The 18556-nt window shown below is 50.9% G+C and overlaps 9 protein-coding genes across 9 annotated transcripts; 4 read left to right on the plus strand and 5 right to left on the minus strand.

The window, feature by feature from the left end:
* Positions 1-44: 44 nt before the first annotated feature.
* Positions 45-1822, minus strand: N7484_004417 (cytochrome P450; the record flags this gene model as incomplete). The annotated part of the gene is made up of 4 exons (XM_057114837.1): positions 45-104; positions 184-1269; positions 1346-1543; positions 1604-1822. 4 exons carry the CDS (start codon positions 1820-1822, stop codon positions 45-47), a joined length of 1563 nt encoding a protein of 520 aa, XP_056974977.1.
* A 373-nt stretch (positions 1823-2195) lies between these two features.
* On the minus strand, positions 2196-4067 carry N7484_004418 (uncharacterized protein; the record flags this gene model as incomplete). Its single annotated transcript, XM_057114838.1, has 1 exon — positions 2196-4067. The coding sequence occupies one exon, from the start codon at positions 4065-4067 to the stop codon at positions 2196-2198; it is 1872 nt and encodes a 623-aa protein (XP_056974978.1).
* A 479-nt stretch (positions 4068-4546) lies between these two features.
* On the minus strand, positions 4547-6908 carry vps27 (ESCRT-0 subunit protein VPS27; the record flags this gene model as incomplete). The annotated part of the gene is made up of 5 exons (XM_057114839.1): positions 4547-5385; positions 5438-6209; positions 6265-6546; positions 6606-6738; positions 6841-6908. 5 exons carry the CDS (start codon positions 6906-6908, stop codon positions 4547-4549), a joined length of 2094 nt encoding a protein of 697 aa, XP_056974979.1.
* Positions 6909-7241: 333 nt separating this feature from the next.
* N7484_004420 (putative ubiquitin C-terminal hydrolase) lies at positions 7242-10617 on the plus strand (the record flags this gene model as incomplete). The annotated part of the gene is made up of 3 exons (XM_057114840.1): positions 7242-7457; positions 7515-7715; positions 7798-10617. The coding sequence occupies 3 exons, from the start codon at positions 7242-7244 to the stop codon at positions 10615-10617; spliced, it is 3237 nt and encodes a 1078-aa protein (XP_056974980.1).
* A 987-nt stretch (positions 10618-11604) lies between these two features.
* On the plus strand, positions 11605-12325 carry N7484_004421 (cytochrome b5-like heme/steroid binding domain-containing protein; the record flags this gene model as incomplete). The annotated part of the gene is made up of 3 exons (XM_057114841.1): positions 11605-11723; positions 11919-12045; positions 12158-12325. 3 exons carry the CDS (start codon positions 11605-11607, stop codon positions 12323-12325), a joined length of 414 nt encoding a protein of 137 aa, XP_056974981.1.
* A 703-nt stretch (positions 12326-13028) lies between these two features.
* Positions 13029-14375, minus strand: N7484_004422 (NAD(P)/FAD-dependent oxidoreductase; the record flags this gene model as incomplete). Its single annotated transcript, XM_057114842.1, has 1 exon — positions 13029-14375. One exon carries the CDS (start codon positions 14373-14375, stop codon positions 13029-13031), a length of 1347 nt encoding a protein of 448 aa, XP_056974982.1.
* A 1036-nt stretch (positions 14376-15411) lies between these two features.
* Positions 15412-16390, plus strand: N7484_004423 (MBL fold metallo-hydrolase; the record flags this gene model as incomplete). The annotated part of the gene is made up of 2 exons (XM_057114843.1): positions 15412-15928; positions 15981-16390. Coding segments are annotated over 2 exons (927 nt in total), but the record flags the coding sequence as incomplete, so codon positions are not given.
* An 843-nt stretch (positions 16391-17233) lies between these two features.
* On the plus strand, positions 17234-17803 carry N7484_004424 (uncharacterized protein; the record flags this gene model as incomplete). The annotated part of the gene is made up of 1 exon (XM_057114844.1): positions 17234-17803. One exon carries the CDS (start codon positions 17234-17236, stop codon positions 17801-17803), a length of 570 nt encoding a protein of 189 aa, XP_056974984.1.
* Positions 17804-17989: 186 nt separating this feature from the next.
* On the minus strand, positions 17990-18256 carry N7484_004425 (uncharacterized protein; the record flags this gene model as incomplete). Its single annotated transcript, XM_057114845.1, has 1 exon — positions 17990-18256. The coding sequence occupies one exon, from the start codon at positions 18254-18256 to the stop codon at positions 17990-17992; it is 267 nt and encodes an 88-aa protein (XP_056974985.1).
* Between the last annotated feature and the right edge of the window lie 300 nt (positions 18257-18556).

Raw genomic sequence — 18556 nt, forward strand, 5'->3', positions numbered from 1 at the left:
CCCGACAATGGAGTCTGATAAATCCACGTTTATGGCGCAGCAGCTCACTCATGCCTACGTTCCCATCGCACAATCGCAGGCTGCACCGGCCTCGAAAAGAGAGACTACAAATCATGGAGACAAGTTAGTCATTGAACTCCACCAAGACATCCATCAACGGGAAGAGACAACAAGGAAACGTACCGAATAATCCGTCTCCGGAACCCCAACCCTACCTTCAGGGTTATAAAACCTGAACTCTCTCACGAGAGTCGAAACAATTACTGCGAGATTCATGTACGCAAATTTCTCCCCAATGCACCGGTGCCTACCAGCCCCGAACGGTAAGTACGGACTGCGCGTGCCCTTCGACACCGCACCGTACCCATAGTCCACCGTATCGGTCTCATCAACCTGGTCGTCAACACGCGATTCCCACCGATGCGGATCCCAGGTCATAGCATTCCGAAAGTACCGATCGTCGCGCGCAGTGACACCGGGAGAAGACAGAAGCGTATGTGTTGTTGGCACGACATATTCTGTACCAGGCACGGAGAGAGGATTCTTGACTTTGCGCATGAGGGTATGGATGGAAGAGTGAATACGAAGAGTTTCCTTGATGGTGTATGCAAGAAGGGGCAGTTTCTCAAGATCATGGTATGTCAATGGCGACAGCGAGCCAGAATTAGAAGATCCCAGGGCATTGATCTGCTCAGCGTAAAGTTTCTCTGTCATCTCGGGTTCCGATGCCAACCGTAGCAAAATCCAGCAGCTGATAGCGGACGAAGAGTGTTGGCCTGCCATCAACAATGTGATCATCATATGCGCGATCTCTTTATCTGGAATCGGGGTTCCATCTCTATAAACGCAGCCCATAAGGTGCCAGATCATATCTTTAGCCTGTGGTCCTTTGTCGGTGTTAGTCGCGGCTTGCTGACGACGCTCATTGATGATGTCAAAGTAGATTTCGCGCATGCGGGAATGCGCTGCGTCTCGCTTGCGGTTATGTGGTAGTGGTGCCCAAGGAAGCATGAAGTTGATAGGAGAGAAGCCGAGATCGAGGTCGTGGTAGAGGTCGGCGAATTCCGACGTCAACTTTGCGCGGACTTCGTCACCTTGCAGCGTGCGACCCGCTGTGAAAATGGTTATCTCGGCCATTGCAGCACCGAGATCAATGATGCCTGAGGGGTCCTTGAACCTGCTGGACATTTTGATGTATTGCTCGACCTCTTGCTCGATTAGGGGCACGTATGCCTCTAGGGCTTCTTGGCTGAGACCGAATTTGACGAACTATAGGGAGCACAATGCAAGTCAGAATCGGATCATTGAAGTAAGATTATCAACTGAGCAGATAGAAATCTCATACCTTCTTCTGCTCCATCAATTTCGAATTTGGGCAGTCGTACACCACATCCGATCCAAAGACTGGCGTGGTCAACTTGCCATATACTTCTTCCGCGTTGACATCTTTCAGCTTCCCATTGAGAATGAACTCATTTCCCTCTATGCCTAGATAAACAGTAATTTTCTTTCCCAGGAGGATAAATGTGAAAATATCGCCGTGCTAGCGTTTCAGTGAGTCCGTGAGACCAAACTTCGATCTCTGTCAAGCAAGTACACATACCTTTTCCCGACACTCGAAGAAGAACTTATAAGGGTCCATTCCGTAGCGCACCGTACTTCCGACAATAGGAAACCAATGGAACACGACTGGGGGCTCATTGCGGCGATAGAAGAATTGTTGATGGACTATGTTGACGAACACCGAGATGAAGGTGATGGCAATCACATAGCAAGTGATGCGTAGGATTTGGCTAGTGACCAGCTGAACAAGGAACTCCATAATGTTCAAAGTTGGCCAGTATTCATGGAGAGAAGGAGTATAGGTCAATAAGTACAAGCAAAGGTCAAATCAGGAGCTTGGGAATAAGCATTAATCATCATTAGGGCAAACAGGCTCGGGACTGGGGAATGTGGTGTCAGGCCACGGAAGATCCCCCGGAACACTATGTACCCGAGACCAATAGAATCATTAGTATTTCATCTAATGAAAAATACAGAAATGGAGCTATGCACACTGACATCTGCTTCATAAAACCAGAAATAGAACATTCTTCAATCTGATTGGGAAAGAAGAAAACAAAAACATGCCGCCAGCGCCAAAAAAATTGCAAGGAGCTCATCAACGTAAAAGGATAATTATGCAGAAATGGTCATTAACCCGAGGTGGCCACTTCTCGACTTTCCCACATGCGACGGATCATCATGCCAGTCTCGTCAACGGCTGGGTAGTCATCGTCGTGGTCACCGGGGAGATTATGTGAGGCCTCGTCAGAACTAGACAAGATCCGCTGCGAGGGATGTTTGGATCTAGCCCCCTGTATGGTGTCAGTGGGTTCACCCTGGCTCGTGTGATCTTCGGATGCCGAGGAGTGGGGATCAGGCAACTGAGATCGTGACTCTGAGCTTGACGCGAGTCGGCTAGGCTGTCTTCCGTGCTGCAGAAGGGGCAATGATGGGGCAGATTTTACTGGTTTGCCTAGAGCCGATCCACGATCCGCACTGGTGAGAGCTTGGGATGCTCGGGCCACCGCACGAAGTCGATTGAAGCTATCACCTGTCGGTGACTGGAATCGTCTTACCACGGTCAATTCGAGAGAGGACTTTTCATATGCCTTTCGAATGTGGCGTGCTTCGGTGTCCTGCCCGGGAGCTCCTACACGACCGTTACCGTTCATAGCTCTGCTAGGATCATACGGACCACCGACAGGACGAGTGTGACCTGCTGCCATAAAATTGGGGTCAATGTTTGACGGAGGCCCCGTCGTAGAAACACTATGTGAGTCGGGTGGCGAATTATTCAAAGCGGCGGTGCGTTGGAGCCAAAGCTTCTGTTGCGTTCGCGACAGATCAGCACCTCGGTTAGGTGCCGGGGAAGCAGTGGACTTCCCTGATCCCCGGTTGGGGGAGGGTGGTGTTTGCGGATGGTAATGTGGAAGGAATGAAGACGGGGTATTGGGGTCTGAGTCAGTCCGTGATGATGCGTGAAAGCTAGTTTTGTTGCTTGGAATGAATCGAGAGACGCCACCTTCCATTGAGGAAGAAGTAGCTGTAGCTTGGTTCCCACTGGGCATGCTACCCAGTCCAATGGTGGAGGAAGAGAAATTGCGGCGGGCACCCTCAGCAGCAAGATTAATAGAAGAAGCATTGCGCGACGCGGAGTCTGTCGGCTTAGCCATCGCAGAAATAGAAGACATGGCTGGAGGAGCTCTCGCGGAGTGAGAGGGGCTAAGAAGGCGGCTAGCAATGTCGCCGTGTTCGGTCGACTGGGGGTCCTCTTCGGTGTCGTCGTTCTGCTGACGCTCCTCCTCCTGACGCTCTTCCTCGTCGTCAGCCTGCTCTCTCAGGTATCGGTTCGTAATAGAATCCGGAAGACTCGTGGCGCGAGGCACCTGTGGATATGGGCGCTTCACAAAGGTAAGGGGGTCAACCAAGACTTGGGGATTCTCGGCACTATGGTTGGACGGGACAACCGAGTTGCGTCTCGTACTTTCGGGTGATTGCGTGGTATCCTCCCATTCAGCGTCGTCGTTCTCATCGTCGCCCAGCTCGAACCCGACCGACTTCTTCTTCCCGGTGCTCGACTGAGGCCGATCCGTAACCAGAGCTTTCTTGCCGAAACCAGAGTTATTTCGTCGGAGGACCGGAGTGGAGTTATTTCTTTTCATCGAAGGGTTCTTGGGATGATCGTCCACAACCCCGTCCCAGCGTACGTGACTGCGCTCCTTGGGGCTGGCGATAGGGGTTGCGGGGGCGGATTTCTTCCGTTGATGATGACGACCGCTAGTTTCAGGGCCCAGCTGAAATCGTTGCAGCTTATTTATGTTCTTCCCAATAGACGGGTTACGGTGATGGTTGCGACCACCACCGACGACATGGGTGCGGTGGGCTTTATGGATGGGGGCCTTGGAGCTCTGCGACTCTGACAGCTCACTATTGGAGTTGGACCGCGTGACAACTGCATGCGAGGAAACGGCGCGGCGGCCGAGGCCGGGGCGTTTGACGGGGGAGGAGGTGCTGGTGGGCATTGCGGCAAAAGAAAGCACCAGGGGAGGCGGGTAATCAGCTGTGTACACGGGGCATCGAAGGGGATTGGCCGAGGCAATGAGTAGGTATCACGGCAGATGGGCGTGCAGGCGAGAAAAAAAGCAACGAGGCTGGGAGCAGTCGAAATGCAAGCAGTTTCTACACCGCCGCGCTCGAAGCCAGTCAAGCGCGGATGAAAGTGTGAAGTGTTGATTTAAATTTTACCGGGGTGAGAGAAGAAAGTCGGAGGGGAATGGAAGGAAAGGAAGGAAGTGAAGTCGTTGGCTGTCTCCGGCGATTTGGGTGCGGGTAATATTACCGTATTGAAGATCAAGTGTGGAGTTCACAGTGCAACTCTGGCAGCTACAATTGGACTTTACAATTTGCTCAAGAGACAATAGAAAATAAAAACGAGTCTTTAGGTATCATCTGGTATACAGGAAATGAACGCCAGGAAAAGAAAACATATGTTAGAGGTACGCTACAGCTCAATCAAGCTCTCCTCCACTGGTCGTGCGGGTTGGTGGGATGCGGGGAGTTGTTGTCCGGCGTCCGGATATTGTCCCGGTTGGCCAGTGGCCATCGGTGGGTATCCAGGAGGCACCGTACCAGGCTGCTGCGGCTGATAATAGTATGATTGAGGTGAAGGACCTGTATGTTGCTGGTGCAGTGGAGGGGCCATGGTAGAATATTGAGGTGTATGCGCATGGTCGGGGGAGTGCGGCTCTGGCGCACTAGGTGTCGGAGCTCCAGGTGCACAGGGCTGGTATTGCGAATCTCGACGCATGATGGGAGATGGCTGGTAGGGCGCATCTGAAAACTGTGCTGTGTTCTGATCTTGATCAGGTGCTGCTGCGTAATATTGTTGTGGCCCAGTAGTACCAGGAGTAACATGATTGCTAGGCATAATGCCACTGGGAGGCGGGGGCGACCCTAAAGAGGGATATGCATTATGACTCCAGGCAGCGGTATGTGACTCGTTCACAGCAGATCCACGTTGACCCTGTGCTGGGTACACAGGGCTTGTAATACCACTGGGAGGTGCGTCATACGCCCCGCTATTGATCTGCGTTGGCGCATAACCAGCGGTCGAGGGGTGAGACGGTTCAGCAGCATTTCCATAGTAAAAGTTTTCCACTCCCGACTTTGCATCGGCTGGGTAGGCAGACATCCCATGCATGTTTGGGTACTGAGGCATGCCAGAGGGTGCTCCATACCCGTAGTTTGGTTGAGAATAGGTACTAGTCAGTCTCTCTTCCAGCATTCGATCGTAATATCGAACAACAGTTGAGAGCTTCGCGTGGAGGTCAAGGAGTGTATCTAAAGGAAATTAGTCTAAATGCCAATCCAGACCACTGCAACGTCAACATACCGTGTTTGCTCATAGTCTCTCCATAGCTCCGAGCTAATTTGGGACGAAGTGCGCCTATGCTTTCATAAAGCTCCTGGATCTGAGGTTCGCGGAGGATCGTACCCGGCGGTTGATGTTGCAGTCGATCAACCAGAGTGGAAAAAAGATGAATATTCTCTGCCTCGACCGGAGTAAGCTCGTACGGGTTCTTGGGGAGTGGAGTGGGCGTGCTTGATGAATCGCGGAATGTATTGTTCGGTGGCGCATTGTTCTTCAACGCGGCCGCATGGTTCTGTTTGTGCTGTTCCATGTCCCGCATTGATGCTTCAATTGCCGCCTTCAGATCGGCATCTTCCTCCTCGATGTTGGTAGGTCCCGGTGTAGTCTTTGCTGGTTCAGGCGCATTGCCTGTCTGAGGCACAAATCCCGACGGCCCTCGCCCTTCCGCTTCCTCGAGACTCATTTCCAGCGCACGACGAAGATCATCATCAAAGCTCGTATCTGCTTTGGCACCACGGGGCTCCATGGAGCTAGACTTCGTTATAGAGTGGTTTTTGAAAGCAGATCGATCTGAAAGCCCCGATGGCGGGAAGGGCTTCGAAGTCAATTTAGCGTAGCAGCCGTCGTCAACGCGAACAGGCTGCAAAATCCCAAGGTGTGGTAATGGGAGAGTCTTGCTGGAGCATTGTGCATCGAAAACATTTCCACAGTTCCGACAATGGTGCTTGCGGTTCATAAAGCTAAAGGCGGTCCTGCACCGCATACAGACATCTGAATCTATCCACTCCGGTGGCTGATGGAAGACATTAGCATCCTATGAACCAAACCAACACTGCATTGAAACTTACGGCATTGCTTTCCAACATGCTACCGCTCATCTCCGTCTTTGGCGGGAATTGAAATCCCTCGTTTTGTAGTTTGCGATATGTCTCCCCCAAGTACATCAAATCCATGCGACCCTGGGCTGCCATGGCCCAATTCTGGATCAGCTCCAGAACTTTGCGCTGAACATCGGGGTTCAAGGGGGCCCCTTCTGCCTTGAGTAGTGATACCAGGTTGTCCATAAATTCACGGGATGCGATCTCGGCTAGGAAATGGGTGCCGCCATTTTTGACACAAGTATCAGTCAACTAATGACGGACGTTTCGTTAATATCTTCTATGCACAGAGTGCTCGACTTTCAACCAACCTTCAGTGTTGCTAACTGGATGTTCGGGTTCCGGTTCTCCAGTCGACGTTTCAAGGATCTCATAGCGTCTTTGGGCTGAACACTTTTTGACCGGACCATGTCTGTAATTTCCAGGTTAAGAGCAATATCCTCACTATAGAACTCATCAGTTGAAAAGATATTGAAGGCCATACGAGCATTCGAGGTAGGCGATCGACGCCTGTTTAGGCAGAAGGTAATGATAAGGAACACGTACAGTGAGGAGGCGGTTGCCCGCTCGATCTGCTCATCGAGCGGGGATGAAGAAGAGAACCAGCCTGCCATGATTGAAGGCTGAGCCGATACACAGCAAGTGTGCACAGTCTATTGAACCAACAAGGGTGTGTCAGTTGGTAGTGTTGGGTAATCCAGGATGAGATGAAGCTCCTAGGCTGCCCGCCGTTGACTAAGCATCTCCTGGCGTCATAGGCGGCGGGGGCGGTGAATGGTATTGTCACCCCAGACCCGCTTTTGTTCCTGGAATCGGCTTGAACTTCTACCTATTATCCGGCCTCCCTTTGTTTCTTTCTGCCTCTCGCTCTTGGGATTCCTGGTGCCTTGAATAGATTTTTGCCTAGAATCATGCGCTAAACCCTACACCCCTTCGCTGCCTCGACCATGCCCCCCGATGCAGCGGCGTTACCATCTCCACCGAACATACCACCGTGGAAGGACAGACGTCCTTACTCGGTGGGGGGCAACATGCATTCCGCCGACCCGGTCACCAGACGGAGATCTTTCCAGAGTGGCTCCCCAGCAACACGACCCCGGTTTCCGAACATCAAGGACCTGCAGGATCAGGCTGCTCTATTGAATGTAAACGAGGATACCTCGGTCAGTCTATAACGCCCCCCAAGGTCGCCACAGGACCAACTGCTCACTTAGACACAGCTCGACACTCTCCTCAGTACAGCATCTGAGGCAATCAGGAAAGCCAGGGATCTTGCAGACGACGACAAGTCCGACAAGGCATATGTGCAGTACCTCCGCGCTTCGGAGATCACCATCAACGTCATCCCCCACCATCCGAACTACAAGACAGCGATCACTCAGCGCCCCGGATGGTACAAGGAGTTTGCGGCATTGATGATGGTATGCTCTTAGAAATTTTTCAATTCATTTGGTCATATACGCTTTAGCAGATAAAACTGACGCAACACTTGGGAAACTTTAGGCGGTGCGAACCAAGCAAGGAACGATGGATGCGATCAAACAGGACATTATCGAGGACAATTTGAAAAGCAACATACAACCCATGGGATTATATGCATCAGCATCCTCTGGGCATGAACAAAGCTCTATCACTCCTCGGGATCGTGAGAACCGCGAAGCGGCAACCCACTCTATGAGGATGCCGAGCCCAACACAGTTCCAGCGAATGCCTGATCCCCAGGCCAGTCCAAAACGAAACTCAACGCCTGCTGAAGACATACTTGCACAACGCTTTGCAAGGCTCAAGCCCTTCCAAAATCGTGAAAACGAGCCTGGCGCAAACACACGCTCTCCACCCATACCTGCAGGCCAGGTTCCCACCCTTACCTCCAACACTCCGCTAAGCAGTCATGTGTCCGCTTATGGATCACCGCCCAGACGACCTTTGGGACCTCGCAGTATGGGGCCATCCCCAGCGGTTCCCAACCATCCCCCCAAACTCCCTTTGGCGACATCTCTACCACGTGCACCCGATCCCGCGTATAGCCCAATTTACACTGTGCCTACGCAGCCCCCGCCAAATCCACCAAGAACATCTACCGAAAGTGTGCGACCAATCACCCAAAGATACTCCCATTTGTCTAATTCCCCACATGGTAGCCCAAGCCGAGGCCCTCCCGATAACCCGTACCGGTCACTGACCCCCAATGGCGTCAACTCTGCACGAGAAACCCGAAGTGATTCCCCCGAGTTGCCCGTCAATTCGGCAATTTCAGCCCAGGATCTTCTTGAATATTTGAGGAAATTCAATGTACTTGTGATCGACGTTCGTTCCCGAGACCAGTTTGACAATGGACACATCTATGCCAAATCCATCATCTGCATTGAACCGGTGGCTTTGAAGGAAAATGTTTCTGCAGAAGAGCTTGAGGAGCGCCTTGTAGTGTCCCCAGAGCATGAGCAAGCATTATTCGAGCGACGAAACGAATTTGACCTTGTTGTATACCATGACCAAAACACATCGTCAGTCAGCTATCTTGCAGGTTCACCCGTCGGAACATCTGCACCCCATTTGAGAGCTCTACATGATACTCTTTATGAATTCAATGCATACAAGCCCCTGAAGGGGGGTCGTCCTCCTGCGCTTCTGCTTGGTGGCTTAGACGCGTGGATCGATCTACTCGGACAACAGTCTCTCGCGACATCTTCCACTGCTGCCATAATGGGGTCACTCCAGACCAAGAAGCCTGTCCCGAAGCCAGGTCGGCCATTGGGTCGAGTTCCAACGATGGCCAGTGCTAATTCAAGCTTGGAAGTCCGCAAGAGAAGACTTCGAGAATTCACTCCTCTAAACTCCGAGGAGTTGACAGCGTGGTTGGAAAGATCAAAGAAAGAAGAAATCGACACGAGCACATACCTCGAGGACGAGCAATTCACTGACGAGCCCCAGGAAGAGTTGGAACAGCCCTCAACCCCATTTGTCCATAATTATGAGGATTTTCTGCGTCGCTTTCCTGAACCACATGCTCAGCAGTCTATGATGCACGCGGATTCCCGGCCAGCTGTCATGCCTGTCCCCAACTATGCTGCACCAGCTCCCGTTCCCGTAGCTCCATCGCGCCCGGCTCCTGCAGTTCCTCGACCCAGCTACAGTGGAGTTACCGATGGACGACAAGCGCAACCCCATATGGAACGGCAGAACTCAGCCAATCGAACGGCGTTGTACACATCTAGCTCTCTTCGGAGTCGCAAGCTTCCTCGAACTGGTCTTCACAATTTCGGAGTCACCTGCTACATGAACTCGACAATCCAGTGTCTGAGTGCAACGGTGATGATGAGCAAGTTTTTCATCGACGATCGGTTCCGATATTATGTACAGAAGAACTGGAAAGGGTCTCAGGGTGTGATGCCTGGGCTTTATGCCAACCTCATCCGATCTTTATGGAAGGATGACGTGGAAGTGATCATGCCGACTTCCTTTCGCAACTTCTGCGGTCGATTGAACCGGGAATGGGTCATTGATCGGCAGCAGGATGCCAAGGAGTTCTTCGATTTCTTGGTGGACTGTCTTCACGAAGACCTGAATATTAATTGGCAACGCAATCAGCTCCGACCCTTGACTCCTTCTGAAGAGATGCAGCGCGAACGGATGCCAGTCCCAAAGGTTTCGCAGATTGAATGGGTACGATATTGCCACCGGGAGGAATCATTTATCTCGTCCCTCTTTGCCGGACAACATGCTAGTCGACTTCGCTGCACGACCTGTCACCAGACATCCACCACCTATGAGGCTTTTTACAGCATCAGCGTGGAGATCCCCGTCACTGGCACGGGCGACATCTACCAATGCCTGCGTAGTTACTGTAAAGAGGAAATGCTCAGCGGGGATGAGGTATGGAAGTGCCCGCACTGCAAATGTAAGCGCATGGCCACCAAGCAGATCATCATCACCCGCGCACCAAAGATCTTAGTAGTCCATTTCAAGCGCTTCTCCGCATCCAAGACGCAGAGCGCGCGGAAGATCCACACACCGATCGAGTTTCCCCTGCACGGGCTACGAATGGACGACTTTGTGGTCCCAGGCCCTGACTCTTCGGCCCCAGCCTTGGACGCCACAACTCCCCCCTTTAACTACGACGCCTTTGGCGTGCTACGTCATATTGGATCATCCATGGGTAGTGGTCACTACATCTCGCTTGTCCGGGATGCTGAGCGTCAGTCCTGGCGGCGGTTTGACGACGACCGAGTGGGTGAATTTAACCCACGCGACTTACGGGCCCGCGATCGATTACAGAATGAGCAAGCATACATAGTGTTTTATGAGCGAGTTCCAGCGAAATGAGCGCATTTGTTTTCGTTCGAGCTTCATTATTTTTGGTTTTTTCTTTTTTTTTTTTTTTTTTTTTTTTTTTGGTGTCTTTTTATTTTCACTCCATGCATGTCACGATTAGCCATGATATAGAGGCGTGGATTCGCCATGGGTATATAAGGCGCATCATGTATACCCCAAAGATGTTCAAGGGTAATCAGATGAAAATAAGGATAAAGATGATCGGCGGGACTTCTTCCGTCAGCCGCGGAAGCCGTGGGCCTTATCCGTGACTGCACAACCGAGGGTACGGTTATGCAGGCAGTTGGGGTCGGGCCCTTTTCATTTGCAGTTCGAATACTCGGGCCAGAAGTCGTATGATTCCGCGTAATTGTAAGTGCATAATTATTTGATGTGTATCTGGCCAGATCATCACGATCCTTCATATACACCGAGGCTCTAATAAGCAGCCGCTGATTCGCCCACACTTTCCCCCGTCGGATTACAACGAATCCCCGGCTTTCCGTAGTCTACAAATCTGCAAGAAGAGTGAAATTCCCGGGCAAGATTTAACCAGAAGCCCTTTTAGTAGCCGTAAGCCACGCATAGCCTTAGGAGACCCCAACTGTGGAAAAGCAGTGGCCAAAGTCGGGAGTTAGCTACGGCATGGTAATCATCCAGGGCCCACACCGCGGAGAGACCGCCTAGGCGCACGTCCCAGGTACATGATAATCTGTGTCTCCTCTTCTCCTCTTGTGAATCCGCGGCTTTCTTTGACTTTCTCGCTTTTCCTTGCACATATCTCTTTCCCAGCGCTCTCTTTCTCTACTCCACCCGTTTTCTTATGTGAGTTTTTCTGGGGCCCGTTCCCCTCTCCATTCCCCTTTTCATTCTCCGCAGAAGAAAAAAAAACAATCTCCTGTCGATTCTACTCTACCCACTTCATTCTCAGGTTCGCCTATACCAAAATTCAAACTAACCTCGTGCGATCGTACTATCCTAGACTCTTCACCAGCCATCATGTCTGAGACCAAGGAATTTACCCTCAAGGAGGTTGAGGCCCACAACACCAAGAAGGACCTCTACATGGTCATCCACGACAAGGTCTACGACTGCTCCAGCTTCGTCGACGAGCACCCGTACGTTTTCGCCCTATAGAACTCCCTTCCCCTTCTTCCGTATGGTCTGGAGTCTCTGGTGACGGTTGACGGTTCCGTGATCGCGGGACTTCATACCCCTATCGCAAACCCTTCGGCCCGCCCGAACCCCCCACCGCCATGACTCCCCACTATTTCGCTGTCCAAGATAGAGCCATGGCTAACTTTACTTGATAGTGGTGGTGAGGAAGTCCTTCTGGATGTCGGTGGCCAGGATGGCACTGAGGCCTTCGAGGATGTTGGTCACTCCGATGAGGCTCGCGAGATCCTCGACGGCCTGCTTGTCGGCAACGTGAAGCGCATGGTACGTTTAACAACTTTATCCTCTCCTACTTGATCTATTACCTACCGAACCCCCTTCTCTTCCACCCTTCCCATTCTTAAGCTGTAGATCAACGGCTAATCAATCTACACAGCCCGGTGACCCTGAGCCCAAGGCCAACGCTGCCGCCTCCTCCGCCTCTTCATCTTCCTCTTCCTCTTCCGGTGGCTTCGGTGTCGGCCTCTACGCCTTCATCCTCATTGGTGGTGCCATTGCCTACGGTGCCTACAACTACCTGGAGGCCCAGAAGCAGCAGCAGTAAGCGAATTAAGGGGATGAGGGGTGTTTTAGCATGTGCCACTATCTGTGTGGATACTCTGTGTGCGGAGAACTTGCAAGAAACCTTTGATTATACATAATCAGGGATCTGAGATCTCGGGAGTTAGATTAAAAGATACTATTTTGGCCGCAGTTGCGGTTGCGCTGCGAGGTGTGATATCATTTGCAATGTTCGGGTCTTAAGGGTTTTATCATTATGATTTCTTATTGTTAGATCGTTTTCTAATTCTTGCTTTCTTTCTCGGATCTACTTCTATAAATTACTTGCAAGTGTCTGATATGGCCCCGTTGTGGATCTTTGGAATGTGGAGCTGCGAACCTCGGAATCTCGATTTCCGAGATCGAGTAAGTTTTCCGTTCACCTTGAAGGAGCGCCGAAAAGTACCGGTTTGGGGTAACCCCCGCTCGTAAATCGGGGATTCTTTGCTCTTTTGGGCGCCTAATCCCTTCTCGTGGGGGTAATGTTCGCCGTGTGGATCCGGTGCGGAGAGTGGTGTTCCTTGGGCTTCTATACATCGGCCCGTTGACATTGGCTTTCGTGCCCCGTTATCTCCTATCACTTGATTCTAGATGGGATCCGCTTTATTAATCTGTATGATTTCGATTGATCGCAAATTTGAAAAATTCGGTCTATTAACTCAACTCTTTTATAGTACATTATCGCTACATCTAACCAAATAGATGATCTAGTTAATCCATCCCTTAGGACCAGCCCAGTTACCCTTCACCATGTGTGTGAAGTACACCCACGGGAAGAAGTCCTTCTTCAAGTGGTAGAACGAGCGGCGCGGCGTAGCCTGGTCAATACCGAACCATTCGCCAAAGGTCTCCTTGGGCTCAGGGCCGTACTTGAACTCAGCCAGGAGCACCTTTCCGTACTCGGTCAGCAGCGGGCAAGATGTGTATCCGTCGTAGACGGCATCAGGCTGCTTGCCTTCCATGGCATTGAGCAAGTTCCGCACAACAACCGGAGACTGTGCGGTCACAGCGGCAGCAGTCTTAGAGGTGGGCAAGCTGGACGCATCACCAGCGGACCAGACGTTCGCGAACTTCTTGTGACGGGTCGTGGCGTCGTCGACATCAACGAAGCCTGCCTCGTTCGCGAGGGGAGAGTTCTTAATGAAAGCAGGGGATCCCATCTTTGGCGTAACGTGCAGGAGATCGAAATGCTTGGTCACGGTCTCTGTGCCGTCGGGGCGGGCGAAGATGGCGTTGTTGCCGTCGATTTCGACCAGGTCGTGTTGGAAGAGCGCGTTGACGCCGCGCTCCTGCTGCATCTTGGTGAGGGCGGCATTGTACTTGGGCACGCCGAACATAACCGGCAGACCAGTTGCGAAGTTAATGTTAATAGCCGAGCCGGAGGGGTTGCTGGGGTTGTAGAGACCGGCGCGCTTCCAGTAGTCCAAGGCGAGCCACATGATCTTCTGCGGGGCACCGGCGCACTTGATGACGCCGGCGGGTTGAGTGAAGATGGCGGTACCCTTCTCCAGGTTCTTGATGGAGGGGAAAACCTTGTTGACAGAGTCATAGGTGTAGATAGAGGAGACGGGGGCATCGCGGTTGGCGAGGGCTTCGGGGAGACCTTTGATGTTGGCGGGGGAGACAGTGAGACCGGGAGCGACGATCAATTGGTCATAACCAATCTTGTCGCCGTTGGAGAGGGTGACGAAGTTGTTTTCTGGGGCGAAGGTCGCGACGCTATCATTATAGAACTTGAGCTTAGGGTCGAAGAGACTCTTCATCGGACGGCGAAGCTCTTCCGTAGTCTTGAGGCCGCCGCCGACGAGGGTCCAGCCGGGTTGGTAGTGGTGCCATTCGGCGGGGTCAATGACGGCGATGTCCTCAGCTGCGAACTTGTCGGATTGCAGGAGCTGATGGCTGATATTCACACCTGCGGAACCACCACCTACCACGACGACCTTGTGGTTGCGGGTGCCCGAAACCGGGGCGGCAGTTGCGAAATTTCGGAAGCTTGGCACGGCCTGCGTGCGAGAGGCCGCACGAGCAGCGGTTGTTAAGTGACGGTGGAACATTTTTATAGGCTCAAAGTGAAGGCAATTAAATTTCAAAAACAGGGGCCGGTTCCATTAAATAAAGAAGGAAGAAGAAGGGAAGATTGCGTGAGGAATGGAGGACGCTGGTCTCGGGCGATGAGGTGATCATCGGTAACTTTACTGTCTCATACACCCCGGTTTTTATACTTCGTCCATAGATCCATGGTATTGTATACTTCAGGTACCTAGTACCCTGAGTAGTCCCGGAAGCAGCTCCTAAAATTGGCATTTCTAGTTTCATATAGACAGCTCGGCGATTAAGCAAAATCAACTCCCCGTGAGAAAAACGACCACCTGAGGTCGTGACGACTGTATGTATCCCAACCATGGAAGCTTCTGTTCAATCTAAGGATTTTGTTGGCTGGAGTGTTAGAATGAAAACAGCATATGTCGATTGATAGAATGCTAGATAGTCTCGCACATTGATATGTAATATTGCATCAAAGAATGACACCAACATAGATATAGGTCCTTCCCAGAGACATCTAGTCGCAATGTATTCCAATGCTCAGTATGCCACCTCGCAATCATAGGATTGATCGCTTAAAGATCAAATCGGCCATACCGACACCTGTCTGACATCACCTTAATAACAAACTTGCTTGCAACAACTAAGTATGACCGAGCTGTTCACCGAGGTGCAATATATCAATCGGCGACCGGGTGGCGATCGGCGACCACAAGAGCCCGAGCATCCAACTTAAAACTAAATGCTTCAAACATCTCGCACTTCTAAGCCCAAAACCGCTTTCTAACAAATCCTGAGCTTCAAATGAATCGCATTATGAGGTCCTTTCGATTTAAACCCCCCTGCGATAGCTTATCGGCAGGGGCTCGACCTTGGATGTCAGCCACCATCCCTTTCTTGCCTCGCCATCGGGTTCAGAGCCTAATAGATCTGGAGTCAAACAAGACCAAGGGATACTCCACCAGAGGACTCCCAAAGACAAATCTTAAGTCCACAAGACGTACCCATTATAACTCATTACGTCGTCCTACATCTACCCTTCTAGGCGTGTCAAATGGTCGAGCAAGTTACGGCACCGCTGCTACGAAGGAACCTACAATCCACCCCGTATTCGAAAATGTTACAGGGACATGGCAATACATAGTCTCGGACCCATCAACGCGGTCTGCGGCCATAATCGACCCAGTTTTGGATTATAACCCTGTCACCCAGGAAATCACTACAGACTCCGCCGATGCCTTGCTCTCTTTAATCAAAGAAAAGGGCTATAAAATTGAAAGAATTCTGGAGACGCATGCTCATGCAGATCACTTGACTGCCGCATCATACCTTCAAAAACAGCTCTTCCAAACACAAGGATACAAGCCGCCCGTCGGTATCGGCAAGCGCATTGAGCAAGTACAAAAGCTATTTGGTCAACGCTATGGAATCCAGAGCGAGGAGTACAGGACTGCCTTTGATAAGCTATTCGAAGATGACGAGTCCTTCCAAATTGGTGATCTGACAGCCAAAGCTGTTCATCTTCCCGGCCATACACCAGATCATTTAGGGTATCAAATCGGAGGTACGATAACCCACCCCTCACCCATCTAGATACCGTTACTAACTCCAAGTAGATAATGTATTCTGCGGTGACTCCCTTTTCCATGTCGACATTGGCACAGCACGCTGCGACTTCCCAGGCGGAGACGCAAAAGATCTCTACGAATCAAGTCGCAAGCTACTGGCTCTCGATGACCATGTCAAGATCTGGCCTGGCCATGATTACCCGCCGGAGGGACGAGATTCTCCCATTCCATGGATGAGCGTGGCTGACCACAGGAGACAAAACAAGCATGTTGGAGATGTAGTTTCGGAGAAGGAGTTTGTGACGTTGCGGACGGAACGTGATGCTAAGTTAAATGCGCCGAGGCTTCTTCACCAGTCTCTGCAAGTGAATATTCGAGCCGGCCATCTTCCGAGACCTATGAGTTCGGGGTACAGAATGCTTCATTTGCCATTGAAGTTGAATGGATTGGAATGGTAAAGGCCGACTGGGATCCTCTATGTACTCTTCCAATGTTAGAAATAGAATCCACATACGTTCCTCCAATTGTACTATCCACCGTTATTCAGTGTTATCGCTATTGCAGTATTCTCTCTTATATGTCACACCATTTGAGCACACAGAAGCTTAAGAATTCTGTACTCAAGGTAGATTCTACTTTATCTCGATCGCCGAATGCTGCGTCAGTATCGTGATGGTAATACACATACAACTCATATGATGCAATCCTCTCTCGCCCGAGTAAGCCCCTTCTCGCCCGAGCGCTGGCTTCTCGTCCGAATCAATGCTTTACGTCCAAAGCCGTCAGCAACAGGCATCTTTTTTGATACAAGCATCATGTGTAGCGAGAGATGAACAGACAGGAAGTAACAAATTCTTATAGATCTGTGATTTTTAGATCAAAAGAGTCCAGATCATGGGGATAGTGCAGGACGGTGGGTCCAGGTTGGCCAATAGGAGAGAGGAACACCCAATGCCTTAAACACTGCAGCGTTACAGCCGAGGCTGCTTAGTCGCTGCTTAGTCTACCGTTCGACAAAATTATTGAACAAGATAATACAAAGCAAAATTCAGCCGCATTACATGTTTCAGTTTGAAAAATCCTTATGATAACGTGTAGTTCAGAAGTACGCAAGAGAAGCAATACCAGATACAGGCATCAATAAATCCAAATAGTGCAATTGTCTCACGTGAAAGATCCCCGAAATGCTCCGATCCCTAGGCCTTGATCTCATCTACATCGAAAAATCTACTTCCAAGACTTCATCTATAAAAGGCATACCTCATTTCCACTTCCAAACACCTAAATCCGATTAAACGGGGATGGTCGCCTCCGTTCTCCGCCGTTTTATTCCCGCGCGAGTCGCGAACACAGGCTCCCAACAGCGCGACCACCATGCCAACGAGCGTACCTTTCTCTCGTGGACGCGCGCCGGCCTCGGCTTCGCAGCTATGGCACTGGCCTTGGATCGACTAGAGGCTATTGACCGGGTCCTCTGCTCTAAATTTAATCTGGGGCCTCTTGCTTCCTCTATCCCGGCGCAACTGGAAGAGATGGCTGCGAACCAGAGAAACCAGGGCCAGGGCCAGGTTCAAAATCAAAGTCAGAATCAAAATCAAAGTTCAGAGGCTCGCTCTGCGGCTTCTCAAACAGGGCAACATATGTCCAGTCATCTTATGGGTGGCGTTTCGCCGGCGAGACTATGCCAGGTACTTGGTGTGTGGTCGCTGGGCTATGGGTTCTTTCGATACTGGTCCATGAGACGGTATCTTCTCGTGGGAAAATTTGTTCCGGCCTTTTGGGGACCGGTATTTATGACATGTGGAAGCTTTGGCGCGTTCATGGCTTTGGGTTTGCAGGTAGATCGGAAGGCGTTCCTTGTGAATATTTGATTTGGGCGTGTTTTTTGGGTCCAAACTTTGTATAGGTAATGGGGTTATGACTGGAAGATACATCATTATAGTATAGATTCAATAGATCGATAGAATAGAGATGGCATAATGGAGACATGGGAATCCTATTTCATTAATATATATGCGAGATTAAGTAATATTGGAATGCAGAGATATCGCCCTCGATTATTTCCATTGCCCAGCATCCTCGACTCCCTTTGCGACTCTCTTTGCTCCGTCTTCCACTCCTGTTCCTACACTGCTCAGTGCATCACCAATGGGCTTGCCTGCACTTCCTGTAGCACTGGTGATGGTATCGCCCACTCCGCGCGTCGCAGCACCAGTGACGCCGCCCACTGTGCGACTCACTCCGCCGACTAAGTTTCCAACCGTCGAGGTAGTGAATTTGGCGGCGCCTGTTAAGCCGCTGTCTTGGGAATTGCTGAGAGGCATATTGGCTGGGATTTATTGTTTGGTTTTAGAGTAGGTAGATCTGCCCAGCTGGGAGGAGTTGTGTTCAAGAGGAAGCGTTTAGAGAGTCAGGACGATGATAGTTATTTGGCAGAAGAGAGATATGACTGGGGGAGATCTCAAACATCTAAATTCATGCACGATATTCTTATACTGTCATGCACCTGTGGCCTATATGATGATGTCATTGTTTACGTGGATGATGATGGCGGTGGCTGTTCAAGGAAAGGATTATCGCAGGTCACAGTGGCCGAATAAGCCACATGGAGTACATGTGGCGTT

Source organism: Penicillium longicatenatum, assembly GCF_028827895.1.
Source record: "Penicillium longicatenatum strain IBT 33135 chromosome Unknown contig_2_segment0_segment0, whole genome shotgun sequence".
NCBI classification, from domain to species: domain Eukaryota; kingdom Fungi; phylum Ascomycota; class Eurotiomycetes; order Eurotiales; family Aspergillaceae; genus Penicillium; species Penicillium longicatenatum.